The sequence below is a fragment of the Osmerus eperlanus genome, chromosome 11 (assembly GCF_963692335.1).
Source record: "Osmerus eperlanus chromosome 11, fOsmEpe2.1, whole genome shotgun sequence".
Lineage (NCBI taxonomy): Eukaryota > Metazoa > Chordata > Actinopteri > Osmeriformes > Osmeridae > Osmerus > Osmerus eperlanus.
Genome location: NC_085028.1, coordinates 13356260 through 13369397, shown reverse-complemented (window position 1 = coordinate 13369397; position 13138 = coordinate 13356260). Strand labels below are relative to the sequence as shown.

Below are 13138 nucleotides of genomic sequence, written 5' to 3'. Positions count from 1 at the left end.
GCCTCGTCCTCGGTCGGCACTGACTCTTCTGACTCCTCACCCTCTCTTTCTGCTCCAGCAGATGCATTAGCGGTGACATTTCCTGATGAGCTGGGCCGTGTGTGGTCCTACGGCCAGGGGAAGCAGCTCTTCCTCTCCTCCTCTCCGCCGTGGTAGTCAGACCCACGGACACCCGGCCATTACAGTTGTTGTGGGGGAGTCGGGCGTACACAGCGACATCCATCCCATCTTTGAACACCGTCGCCTAGACGTTAGGGTTAGGGCTAGTTAGGGTGTCGTCGCCACCATCAAGGTTTTCAGCTCTTCCTAGGTTGTGTTGTAATTCGATTTTTATTGTGTACATGGATATGCAGAAGCTCTGTACGACGGGGTGGGTTTCAGGTGAGGAACACAGAGCATTTGTACCTAAAGTTCACAAGCCTGCCCTACTCATTGCTCTATTTATCTGGGGGAATTTGTGTGAGTGATGCCTGAAGGGAGGGAGGGGAGGGAAGGAGGGAGAGAGGGAAGGGAGAGGGAGGGAGGGATGATTAGGAGGTTGTAGTGAAATAGTAATGAAGGGCACAGGAGTGAGACATGGTATTGGGGCGGGGGAGGGGGGGTGGTGGTGGTGGTGGGGGAGCTGCTGACACCTCCAGTTTCCCACATTCCCCTGCTCTCACCTGCCTCCTGACAGACTGACCAGCAGCAGGAAAGCAGTGGTGCAACTCTACACCCAGAGTTGCTGAGTCTGCTGGGTACAGAAATACTTGCTGTGTGTGTGTGTGTGTTTTCGGTTTGTGTGTTGAACGTGTGAAGCAAATTGAAGATGTCTCCTAACTACTGCATATTGTATTACGTTTGTTCGCTCAGTGTGTCTCCATGCCCATGTCCCATTGGGCCGTAGTGTCGCTGACATACTCTCTGAGGTGCAAGCTCTGCTGTATCACAAACATGCCTGTCTGAACAGGCACCTCCGGGCTAGCTAGCAGCTGCAGGACGTGTTTGCCAGGTTAAACCTCTTTTACTGATCTCACACATACACACGCACACACACACACTTACGAAGGTCACACAGAGCATGGGATGATAGTGAGGATAATGCACCCAGCATATTTGTGAGTGAGAGTAGATCACAGATGCAAGGCTGCTTCTGCACTCGGGAGATTGGCTCTCTCTCTTTCCCTCCATCTCCTTCTCCATCCCTCCCCTTCTCCCTCCCTCCCTCGTTCTCTCTCTCTCCTCCCCTTCTCTGTTTCTCATGGTCGTTCTCTCTCTCCCTCGGTGGATCTGTTTTGTCAAGGCTGCAGTGTTGAGAGTGTCTCTGATCTATCCCTTATATTCCTATCAACACTGCCTCTCGTGATGTAAGAGGTGGGGGTGGCAGATGGCGGAGGCACACACACACTCACAAATACTGACACAAATACTCTCTCTCTCACGCTCTCTCTCTCTCTCACTCACACACACACACATACACACACACACACTCCCACAAATGGTATCCGGCGTTGCCTGAAGTTGGATCACTTATGTGTCACTATCGCTGTCACCGGTCCTTTGCTGGGCTCTGAGCAACTTCACCACTGCAAGAGGAAGCATGTTACTCCAGACTCTTTCCTACCTTCATGGGAAAGGTCTCCTGTGAGCTGAGCCTGAGTGTTTCACCTTCAGGACTTCAGCAAATACCCCTCCAAGTCCACGCAGCACCGGAGGACAAGAAGAAGAAGACAGAGAGAGCACTGGATCAAACCAAAAAAAAGGATTAATATTTCAGAGGAGAGACTCAGAAAGCGGGGCTCTACTCTGCCTGTTAGTCCCTGCTGGGGTTCCAGTCTCTGGAGCCCGCTCTGCAGCCGCCTTCACAAGGATCAGTCCAATACATCTGGAGTAGGGGGGGAGTCTGGGGGGTGCTGAGGGTTGTTGTGTGACCCCCCCCCTGGAGCTACAGTGCTGTGGCCCAGTGGCCTAAGCCCCGAAGCACAGGAGGAGGAAGAGGAGGAGGTGGAGGAGTAGGAGGAGGGGGTGTTGTTGTGAATTCTCTCTCTCTCACAGCTGTGATATGACAGAGTGTGGGGCAGCTCTCCGGCCGGCCCTCTCCTCTCTGCTGCTCTAGCCCCAGTGTGAGGTGAGGAGAGAGGCATGGCTGCCAGCCCGATGCCCCTTCTGCTGCTGGTTCTGCTGGGGGTCCTGGGGGCAGACTGTGGTCCTGGGGAAGGATCAGGGAGGTACAAGAGTGGGTGGAGGTCGAAAAGTGACAGGAGCCGTGAGTAACTTCATCCTTCTTACGTCACACTGTTGATCTTTCTTTCCTCCCTTCCTTCCTTCCTTCCAACCTTCCTGCTTTCTTTCCATTCATCCTTCCTGCCTTCCTTCCTTCACCCCACTGTTTCTCTATATCTCTTTGCTACATCCCTTGTTCTTCTTCTTCTTTTCTCTCGTGCACAGACAGACTTGGTTCTGTAATGAGGTTATTTTTGTCATCTCTCTTTATTCTCCTGATCTCTTGAAGTTGGTTTGTCAGAGTTTCTATTAGCTTGTTAATTCAGGTTCAAGTGTCGCTTACTATAGAATATGTTCAAATAATGACAACGTCTGCATGCCCTGCTGGTTCTGAGGGTACAGCGTGTGAGGCTCTGTGATGAATGTCTTTGAATGGCTCGCTTCCTCTCTCAATCTCCTTCCTCTCCATCTCTCTTCCTGTATTCCTGGATGAATACCTCTCATCCACTCAGCCCCTGTCATCATTAGCCGTCCAATGATGAGTTGTGAAGCCAATGCTCGGAGCGGAGAGTGCGATCATGTGCTGTGCAAACAGGAGTGCTTCACTCAGACACAAGTGCATTAGTGCTACTGATGCAGCACCGCCGTGTGTGTAGAGGCACGTGTGTGTCAGCAGAGGATCTTGCCATCATCCAGGAGTGTGTGTCTCCGGGCAGAGCCCCCCGGCCTGGCTAATGGGATTGTTTGGCGTGCCACCGCTGATGGACGCTGAGTGATGAGCTGGACCAGCGAGTCCCTCCACGGCCGACCCCCTCTGGAGGGCGGAGCCAGATCGCTGCCCTGATACCGTTTCGAGATTAAAAGACTAGAAGGAAAAGCACTAAGTCATGCTCCACAAGGTCCCCTGACAGCCCAAGGAGACAGCAGTATGTCTGTGTTTTGTTGATGCAGCGAGTAGTTCTGCTATTGGAAGTCTCTTTTTATTGTTCCGCCTTTGAAAATAAAGAAATCCTAAGAAATATGTGGTTTTTGGTGTTGCCCAACAACTGGTAGTCCAGATGAGGTAGTGTGAGGTAGTGTGAGGTAGTGTGAGGTAGTGTGGAGTAGAGTGAGATAGTGTGAGGTAGTGTGAGGTAGTGTGAGGTAGTGTGGAGTAGAGTGAGGTAGTGTGGAGTAGAGTGAGGTAGTGTGAGGTAGTGTGGAGTAGAGTGAGGTAGTGTGAGGTTGTGTGGAGTAGAGTGAGGTTGTGTGGAGTAGAGTGAGGTAGTGTGAGGTAGTGTGAGGTAGTGTTGAGTAGAGGGAGGTTGTGTGAGGTAACGTGTGAGGTTGTGTGAGGTAGTGCGAGGTTGTGTGTGTGTGTGTCCAGTCCACCACAGAGTTGTTAGGAGCTCAGATTGGAGGATTTTACATTTACATTTACATTTAGTCATTTAGCAGACGCTCTTATCCAGAGCGACTTACAGTAAGTACAGGGACATCTCCCTGAGGCAAGTAGGGTGAAGTGCCTTGCCCAAGGACACAACGTCAGTTGGCATGACCGGGAATCGAACTGGCAACCTTCGGATTACTAGCCCAATTCCCTCACCACTCAGCCACCTGACATCCCTCCCAATTTTCTTGTATCTTCAAATTCATAAAAGCCCTCAGCAATGATTAGGGAAATGTAACAGTGTGATTTGAACTGTAATTTGCAGGTGACACATTCAAAATGCCAAGCCTCTCTCTCTTGTTCTCTCTCCTCGGCTTTACATTCCATTGTGTGCCTTCGAATGCACACTCAGGGACAGACACTTTCACAGTACATAAAAGCTGGTGTACATTCTTCCTGTCAATATAACTGAGTGGAACCATGTGGCTTTTATGATAGTGGCAGGGAGCGTGTGATGTGAGGAGGAGGGGGGGGGGGGTCCCTCTGCCCCTGTCATCCATCCAATTCATGATATGCACAGGTGGTTGTCACCAGAATAGGGATTGACAACTGCATTCCAACATTCAGGTTATGTTTGCCAGCTGTCTCTGTGCTAAGGATGATGTTGAATGCCTATAGGACTGTGGTAGGACTTGTCTCCTCCTTCTCGTTGTGGCGTGACATTCTTTACGTGAATCAGAGTTCTGTTTAACAGTCCTCAGGGAAACATTGGGGTTAGGACGCCGCACAGAAAATAGACTTTTGATGAAGTGAACAGGGTCAAGTTCATGAGTTCATGAGTTCATGAGTTCATGAGTTCATGAGTTATTTGAGTTACTTGGTTTTGTGTGCATCCTATAAACAAACAGCCTAGAGGCTGTCCAGTTCTTGTCCTTCAGTTTCCACCCACCCTTGTTTGTCCCCCCCTGTGATCCTGAGGACAGCTCTGGGGACAGCATGCAGCTGTAGGACCAGCTGGGACAGCTTTCTGTCCAACTGTGTCATCATTCATCATCAATAATTCAGCCAAGCGTACCACCAAAATGTCAGCTTGTAGTATCAGGAGAGTGAATTCCTTGCTTGACTCTGGAGAGGACTAGAGGGATAGCTTCCCAGCTCTCCCAAGCCCTCCCTAGCCCTGCCCAGCCCTCCTTAGCTCTCTCCTGAGCCCTGCCCAGACCTCCTTAGACATCTCCAGCAGACTTCACGCCTCACCAGCCCGCCCCAGAACTTTCCATCCCTCCCCCTGCCCTCCCCGATTCTCCACAGGCCTCTTTAGCCAACCCCCTCCCCCGGCTATCCCCAGACATGTGTGGGCTGCCTGGGGCTTTGTTTCCCCAGCCTGTTCCCCCTCTCTGACAACACTTCATCCCTGTGATGGACGAGGCGGATTATGGGATTTCTGGCAGGTTTACTCTGCTCTCTATGCTAATAAGAGCCATATAGAGACCTGCCTGACACCTCCCTGACTGTGTAACCCTGAACTGAGGAGAAGGGAAGGAGGGGTGGGCGAGGAGGGGTGAGGCTAGGAGGGTGGAGGGAGGGATTTCAGATAAGAATTCTTATCAAATGCACTGATTCACTTTTGCAATGGCCCTCTCTCTCTCTCTCTCTCTCTCTCTCTCTCTCTCTCTCTCTCTCTCTCTCTCTCTCTCTCTCTCTCTCTCTCTCTCTCTCTCTCTCTCTCTCTCTCTCTCTCTCTCTCTCTATCACACACACACACACGTGCAACGGCTGTTTTTCTTTTTCTTCCCGTTAGAGGTCACTTTTCGAGTCCATTGCTTTTTCTCCATTCCCACCCCTCTTCTACACACACACACACACACACACACACGTTCCCCCTCTCTCTGTCTCATCAGGCTCCAGAAGGTTTAGACAGTTTTTAATTAGGTAACAATGAGCTGCGAAGCTCAATTACTGTCGCTGTTCCAAGGTCAGGGCCAAGCCAGAGGGAGGGAGGAGGGCCAGGGTGGATGAGTGGAGGGAGGGAGAGCACTGACATCATATTAGACATTGTCAGAATTTTCAGTCCACTAATTCATCGTTCAGAACACACACACGCCTGGTCCGTCCTCTTACCCAGTCTCTGTGCATCTCAACTAATGAAATCTTATTATGCAAACTAGTCAAATAATGTGTTTGTTTCTTCTCCTCTGTGTGCTGGGATATCATCTTTACTTGACAGGCTGTGATTTATTGTCACCATATGAAAGTTGTCCTGAGACTCCTGGAGTCTTTGAGGCTTTTATGGGGTAGAACAGGACCTTGCAAGTTGTGAATTATGAGAAGAATTGAAACTTTCTGCTGAGGAAAGTGAAAAAGCAGGTGGATGCTGCAGATCGGACACAGGTGATAAATATGAGGCAGTGAAAGGCACGGGGGCAGAGCTAAGGCAGGGGGCTCGGGGGTGCTCGGGGTCTGTGAGGGTCAGGGGTCACGGCTGAGGGGTGACCCCTTGCTAAGGCAGGTCCTGAGGGGTTAGAAATCAAATGAGACCGCTCCCTTGAAGTTTTATTCTCCATTTTCACAGCCTTTAGTCCATTTTCTTTCCGTCATTGTAAGTCAAATGCTGTAGCCCAGATGAGTCAACGCCCCTACTTCCACCTCAGGGTTGAACCAGTGTGCTTTTGAATCAATCTTCTCATGCAGTTCCCAGTCTCTCCCACTAGGGGCACTAGTGTCTCAGATGCAGCTCCTCACATAGACTCCAGACCTATGGAAATATCTGAGTGTGCAAGAATCGTCTCTAATCTATCTGATATAATTGATTTAGAAGATGATCTATGGGTGTCTGTATTGCGCAGTGGTAGAGGATTTGAAAGCAGATCTAGAGGTTGCAGGTTCAAATCTCTCTAGTGTTTCGCATTAAAATAAGTGTCTGCTAAATGAATACATAACATGATCTCCTGTCCTATTTGCTCAAACAGTTTTTTGGTTCAGTTTAAAAGGAACGCTAAGCTGGAGGGCATGGTTGGGGTCGCTTCATTTCAGTTCCTTAAGCAAAAAGCATTTGAAATTTATTAATTTAGCTCTTATTATTATGGAATTTGTAATTGCTATTTTAATTAAAAACTCGACATTGACTAAATGGAAATCACCATGCAAGAGGAAAATCAATCTCTCAGCAGAACTGAGACCGATGCTGTGTGTGTGTGTGTGTGTGAGTGTGATGTGTTTGACAGAATGCGTTCCCTATTGAAGGACAGGACGTCAGCTCATGTCGTTCATCTCTGAGCTGATCTGAGTGCTCTGTCTCCTGGTCTCCTGGTGCACGTGGGACAGGACCTTGTGACGGGGCTCGCCAGACGGGCAGCATCAGCAGGACAGGCTGTTCCCCATCACACACACGCAGGGCCGCTGGGGCCCCTGCTTCCTGTTTGTCCTCTCTCATCCTGTGATGAAGTGGTAATTACAGACGAGGTTCACCAGGCACCAGAGTCAGAATGTCTAACACACCATGTAGTCTTCTCTGTGTAAAACTGTGTCGGTCACGCCATTTCACCAGAGGCCACATGCTATTATAATAGTTCCATGCTTGAGACTGTCCAGTCTCTCCTCATCTCTACTCTGATGCCAGACAAAAACATTGACCAGTCAAGCTATTTTTATCAAATGCACTCTCCTCTAGACCAGCATTAGCCTTTGCCTACTCTGCCAGTCATGTCCAACTGTCATGGCTGTTGACTATGGTTGCTATGGCTGCAGGTCTGTTCCAGCTGTATCAGTCTTGAAGCAGGGAGGTCTGAGTGTGTGTGCATCAGCATCTCCCCGTCGCTGACACAGCGCTTACACACACCATTTCCTCTCAGCAATCCCCCTCTCTGGTCTGGTCTGTCTGACCTCAGCCCCGTCCTGCCGGCCTCTCTCCTCTCCAACACACACCCCCGGGTTAGACTCAGGTCTTCTCTATTCCACATGTGTGCACTGGGATATACGATCCAGCTGTTTCCACAACACACAGACAGATGGGAGATTTTCTTTCAAACTTGAAGTCAATATGGGTTGACATCACCAATGAGGAGTTTCAAAATCAGGCCAAGGTTACGACTCTAACGCCAAACAGTCTCCTATTCCCACCTTATCGATCACGTCGTGACAGAAAACCTCCTTGTGATATCTGGCTTGTGACTCCACTTCTCTCCGAGGTGGAGTCCTTCCTGAGCGAGGGCATTGTAGAACCGTGACCGGTGCTTCGGCCCTGGGATGGAGGACTGGCTGTGGAGGGCTGTGAAACTCCAATCATCCCCTTTTTAATTAGCCTGATAACAGTAAATCTGGGCAGAGACAAGGGCATCTCGGGTCTTTGTAAAGAGGGGGGTGGAACAAGGCCTTTGTGATGAAGCAGTAGAGTGGATACTGAGACACTGAGGATGAAAACTGATTCACGGTTCTATAGAGAAACATCAGGAGTGCTCACTGTTATTTAACACCATCATTCACCTACTTGACGCCCTCTTTCATCAGAGACACTCCCTTGATCCTAAAAACATGTCGACAGCTCATAAGGGCCGAACACATAGCAACACAGGCAGCGTTGTGTTCATGGTCCAGTGGAAAGGACACGCTCTATATTATTTTCCCTCTGTCAGTTTTACTGAGCAGATTTATAAGGTCAAGCCAAGCAATGTTTGTGCAATCCGCTATTGTTTACCTAATGGCTGTTTGTCTTCTCTAGACAGACCCACAGAGGCTGTCAGTAATGCTGCTAACAGACCTGCCGTGGGGAACACACTAGGGCTGTACTGCAGAATTTGAAACAGGAGAGGAGTAGACCAACACCACATGAAGGCCCTAGTGGACATATTAGCACCAGATGTAACACAGGGCCCTGTGTGTCCCCCCTCCCCCCCCCCCCCCCCTACACGGATGTAACAAAAATGTTGTTGATGTCTCATATGATTTACAGCACTGGGGATGTACTGCAGTCAGGCGTGGACGATTGCATTCAAGACTGGATGGTGTGTGACCACTTTTTGCGCTCGCCGCTTTCAAGGACAGGGTGATTAGTTTCTCTCTGCTGGAACCCCCAAAAAAACCTTCTCTCTTGATTCTTCTGTGTGTTGTGTGTGTATTCGAATAGTGTTCGAACCTAACAGATGGTAATGTTGTACTGCCCCTTGACTCTCCCAGCTCTGCTCCAGCCTCCACTGAGAGAGTCACCTGCCTCTAATAAATTTGTGGGATTCTGCGTGTTGAGTGCGTGAGACTGGGAGGGGGAGGCCTTGACAGGGGGGCGTGAGAGAAGGCCTCTGCTCCGTCTTTTGTTGCTTTTCATGCCTCTGCTGGATTTACGCTCTGCCCTCAGCCTGTCACCCCCGGGCGCTTCACCCCTCGTGTCAGGTGGTACCACAGCTTTCTTCCCTGACAGCGTCTAGAATACCTCATCATTCACACCCTGGTAGATAAAACCATTTCCCCTGATGTTTGAAATGGTTTTCAGGCCTTAACCATTGTTCTTCATAACAACTGTATGAGTCTGAATGTTATGGAAATTTAAATGCACTCCAAACCTGGCACTGGCGCCACTATTTTCATTATATTATCTGATTACGGCAGATCTTTAATATCCGATCTAGATCTTCTTCAGAGCCAACAGGATCAGTAAAAAATTGACAACTAAGAATTAATATCATGTAATGAAATCAAATGCCTTGTAATTTACCCATGTGAAATTTGATTCTTTGAAAAGCCTCTGATCCTGTGAAAATTGAGAATATGCTTGCCATGTTAGGAAGCCAGCCTATGAGAGGAGTTCTGCGTATAAGCCTGTGGAAAATCAGTTATATTGTTGAGGGACGGACAGTTCAATAAGACACCAGTGTAACTCTATTCAGAGGCTCATCTCAGAAGAGCCCGGCTGGGTTTGATGTCTGTATGTGCTATCTGGCTAGCATGTATCAGTTTGGCTTCAGTCCTGAGGTTTAATTACAGACATACAAAAATGAAATCAGTAACCAGTGCACATGGGTATATGAAGCATCTACAGTTTCCAGAGTATATGTGTTTATGTGCTGCAGTGGTAACTCTATAGCACTGTGATGACTAAAGCTGTAAAAAATGTGGAGCATGAATTGTTGATTGTGTTAATGATATATATATATATATATATATCACTTAGAAGGTTGAAATAAACCTGTCCTTGAAATCACTGTGTTTTTGAGTAAGTTGCACTCTAAGTCCTTATAAAGCTTTCTGAATTGTTTTATGGCCTGTAATTATCTTGTCATTTATCTGTATACCATCTGTAAGGAGAGCAAGTTAAAACAAGTCTTGATTTGGTGGGTGACGTAGTCATATTTGAGTGTGTGTCCATGTGTGTGATAGTGTGGGGACTATTCATGTTCATAAAGGGCCATATGTTTCAGTGATTATTAGAGTTTTAGGAGTTTTTCATGTCGGAGGGATATTTGTCTACATGCGTACCATATTTAAGGCCTATTCGATTTCTCAACTTTTACACTTTAAATACTTTACCAGTGAATCAGTGCATTCCAAGGGGACAGTGAAATGTATGGTATACTTGTCACAAAACTCTCACACTGTAAATCTTTCACGATTCCTTCAGAATTTCAGCCCCCGCTCAAACCTACCCTCAGGTCAAAAACATTTCTTCTCCTCCAATCCTTTCCCTTCCTCTATCAAGTTTCATTTGTAAAGGCTTTAAAAATAATTTATCACATGGGCCAGGTTGTGCAGCCCTCAAGGCAGGTCATTGTGATAATGATGAGGACAAAGTCCTCGGGTGAGATCCATAAGAGGACTCTTTAGAAGGATGACATCCCCTTGTAGTGGGTCACAAAGGCTCATGTTACATTCTTCTCTGGTGTGGTAGTCGAGCCCTGAAACACTGATCCCTGACTCCTGGAAGCCTGACATGAAGCTATATTGTAGATCAAGAACCCAAGCCTTTGAAAGTGCTGAGCTAAAAAGGGTTCTCTCTCTCTCTCTCTCTCTCTCTCTCTCTCTCTCTCTCTCTCTCTCTCTCTCTCTCTCTCTCTCTCTCTCTCTCTCTCTCTCTCTCTCTCATGCCTCTTTGGGGAAATCAGAGCCAATCCTGGGGGGCTGAAGGATGACTAAGGCCTCGCCTCCTCTCTGAACAGAGAACCCATGTTACCTGCAGTCAGAGAACAAGGCTTATCATGTCAGAATGCAGATGCTGCGTGTTTACGGCCCCTCTGTCGGTCCCCCTGATGGTCTGCACATCTGTGGACCTGTCGCCACGCCTACCAAGGCTTGGCACAGCCTCTGGTTGAGTAAGCCTCGGTATTGATTGTCTTTGTGTCAAGTGCAGATCATTAGATGTCTCCTCAGGAGAGAGCTGAGGACTGGATGCCTGCTGCTTTCCTCTCTGTTCCACACACCTCATTTACATCTCCTCTAATCAGGCATCAGCACAGGACGGACTGAGAGCATATCTGTATATACTCTGGTTGGGACTGAGACAGTTTTGTCTACGGTTTTCGGGGCATTTGCATACCCATGTTCCTGGTCGCTAATCACAGATCTGTGTGAGGTGAGGATGAGGCAGGGGAGAGGTGATAACGGATGCTATTGGTTCCACTTGCTGGTGTTCAGATGCCATGTTGATTGAACAGCGGCGGTAGCGTTCAGTGGCAAAAAAATGAACAATGTAATTACCTTGAAGCATTTATACAATTTTTGCGTGCAAACCGCCTAACCACTGAGCGATTTATCTCAAAACTAGGAGGGACAGGTTCTTTCCAATTACATGCTTGTGGATTTGAATCCAATTTGAGAGATTGGGTTTAGCTTGACAGGACTTAAGGCTACAGTTCGGCTCCAGTATATTTGATGTTTCATAACAGACCAATCAGTATTGTGTCTACAGAGGCATTTGGTTTAAACTTCTTTGTCTCTTTTCATGTTGCCAAGATTGTTTAGAAATACAAGTTCTGACACTGTCATGAAATCTGTGGTATTCTGGTCAAGACTGAGAGACAGTAAAAGTTCTGAGGCCTAACCCTCCGTGTGGCAGCAGTCTGGGAAGGAGTGTTTGTGGTCACAAATGGGATCACACGTCTCAGAATAGCGCAGCGTTTAAGAATGTGAAGTGACATACTGTATGGGAATCTCATTTGACATAATTGCTGGATAGAGCTCATGGAATGACCAAGGTTCAGTAAAGACACAAAGATTCTTTGGAACAGAAATAAACGTTCCTCTGTTTGGCCTCTCAACACGAACTATGACTAATGTGGAAAAACTCAAAGGTCAGTAAACCTCACAATGCAGATAGGTGATAATTACACATCTGCTCAGTCACTTAGCATACAAACACACCCATGGTTATTAAGTCATTTGTTTGGGCCATAACACAGATTGTCTGTGAAGGGATGGAGCTGAACGAAGAGTCTAGGCTGAACTTGGTGTTGGGTGTCATCAGATCAAAGGGTGACGAGGTGATTCATCACAGGCTGCTCTCTGCCTCCATAATTAAAAGTTGCAGAATTCCCCTCTATTGCGGCGGTGACACAGAGCTAATGACAGCAGCCGCTTCAAGGCATGGAGAGGTGAGGAGTGGTGACAGGATACTGGCCTGTGCATGGGGGTTGTATACAAGCACGCTACAGTTAGAAACTATTTTCACTCGCCGCAAAGGTGTGTCTGGGTGCTACAGAATCTTCCTGTCTGTCACTTTAAAACATAGAAACAATGCTATGCAGCAGAGCTGCTAAAAGCTTTTTATTAGAGTTGTCATAACTATGGAGGCAAATAAGTGGCATAATATTCATAATATCCAACAAATTCGGTGGTGTTTAAATTTCAATAATAAGTATTCAATGCCTTTTAAAATTCAAAACATTATGTCACTGATTTGCTTCCATATTTGGAGCCTGCTGTATTTGCTGACACCACTTGAAGTGCCACAACCCTGACAGAACCAATTTCTTTGTACTGAGAAGGTATTCTCCATTGGTATCTCCCTCAACCCCCCCCCCCCCCCCCCCCCCACACACACACACACACACACACAATTCCCACCCTCATCACATGTTGCTGCAGTAGCACATGCCAGGTGGTGTCACTGAGATGGACCTCTGAATGTTCTGGCAGCTCTGAGTGAAGGCCTTGCGTCAGCTTCTCATGATGTCACAACAAGTTCAGACTCCTCACACGCACCTGTCTCCCATGACAACATTGTTGTTTTACAGCACAAATACAGAAAACTCAAGTAGGCTTGGAGCATTACTTCAGTCCTGCTGCTGTCTGAAGGTGAAATATCCTAAAAATCTTATCCCATAATATATATGGGATAAGCTTTGTTGCATATACTGTAACAAATCATCTGTACAAGTTCATATTCGTTTCTCTGAAACGCTACGGTGGTAACACCTGTTGGGCTCTGCTGCCTCAGTGAGTGAGTGAGTTATTGCATATCAAGTCAGTCAAGAGTTGTCAAATGTTAGCTACCCCTAAAGCCAATCAGCTTTATTTATTCTGGAGCAGTTTCTGCTTGGTGTTTGTATTGCTGCGGTTACCGTCAGCGCTCTGGGTGATCCTGTCAGC

At 47.7% G+C, this 13138-nt stretch overlaps 1 protein-coding gene across 2 annotated transcripts in view; it reads left to right on the top strand.

Moving 5' to 3' along the window:
• Window positions 1-13138, top strand: part of robo1 (roundabout, axon guidance receptor, homolog 1 (Drosophila)) — a 178941-nt gene that overhangs the window by 38181 nt on the left and 127622 nt on the right. The window contains exon 1 of one of the 2 annotated variants that reach the window (XM_062472465.1): window positions 1447-2245. The exons of the other annotated variant lie outside the window; for it this stretch is intronic. Coding sequence (XP_062328449.1) covers window positions 2122-2245 — 124 coding nt within the window. The 5' untranslated portion in view covers window positions 1447-2121. Of the gene's footprint in view, window positions 1-1446; window positions 2246-13138 lie in introns of those variants that run through there. 2 annotated transcript variants of the gene reach the window in all.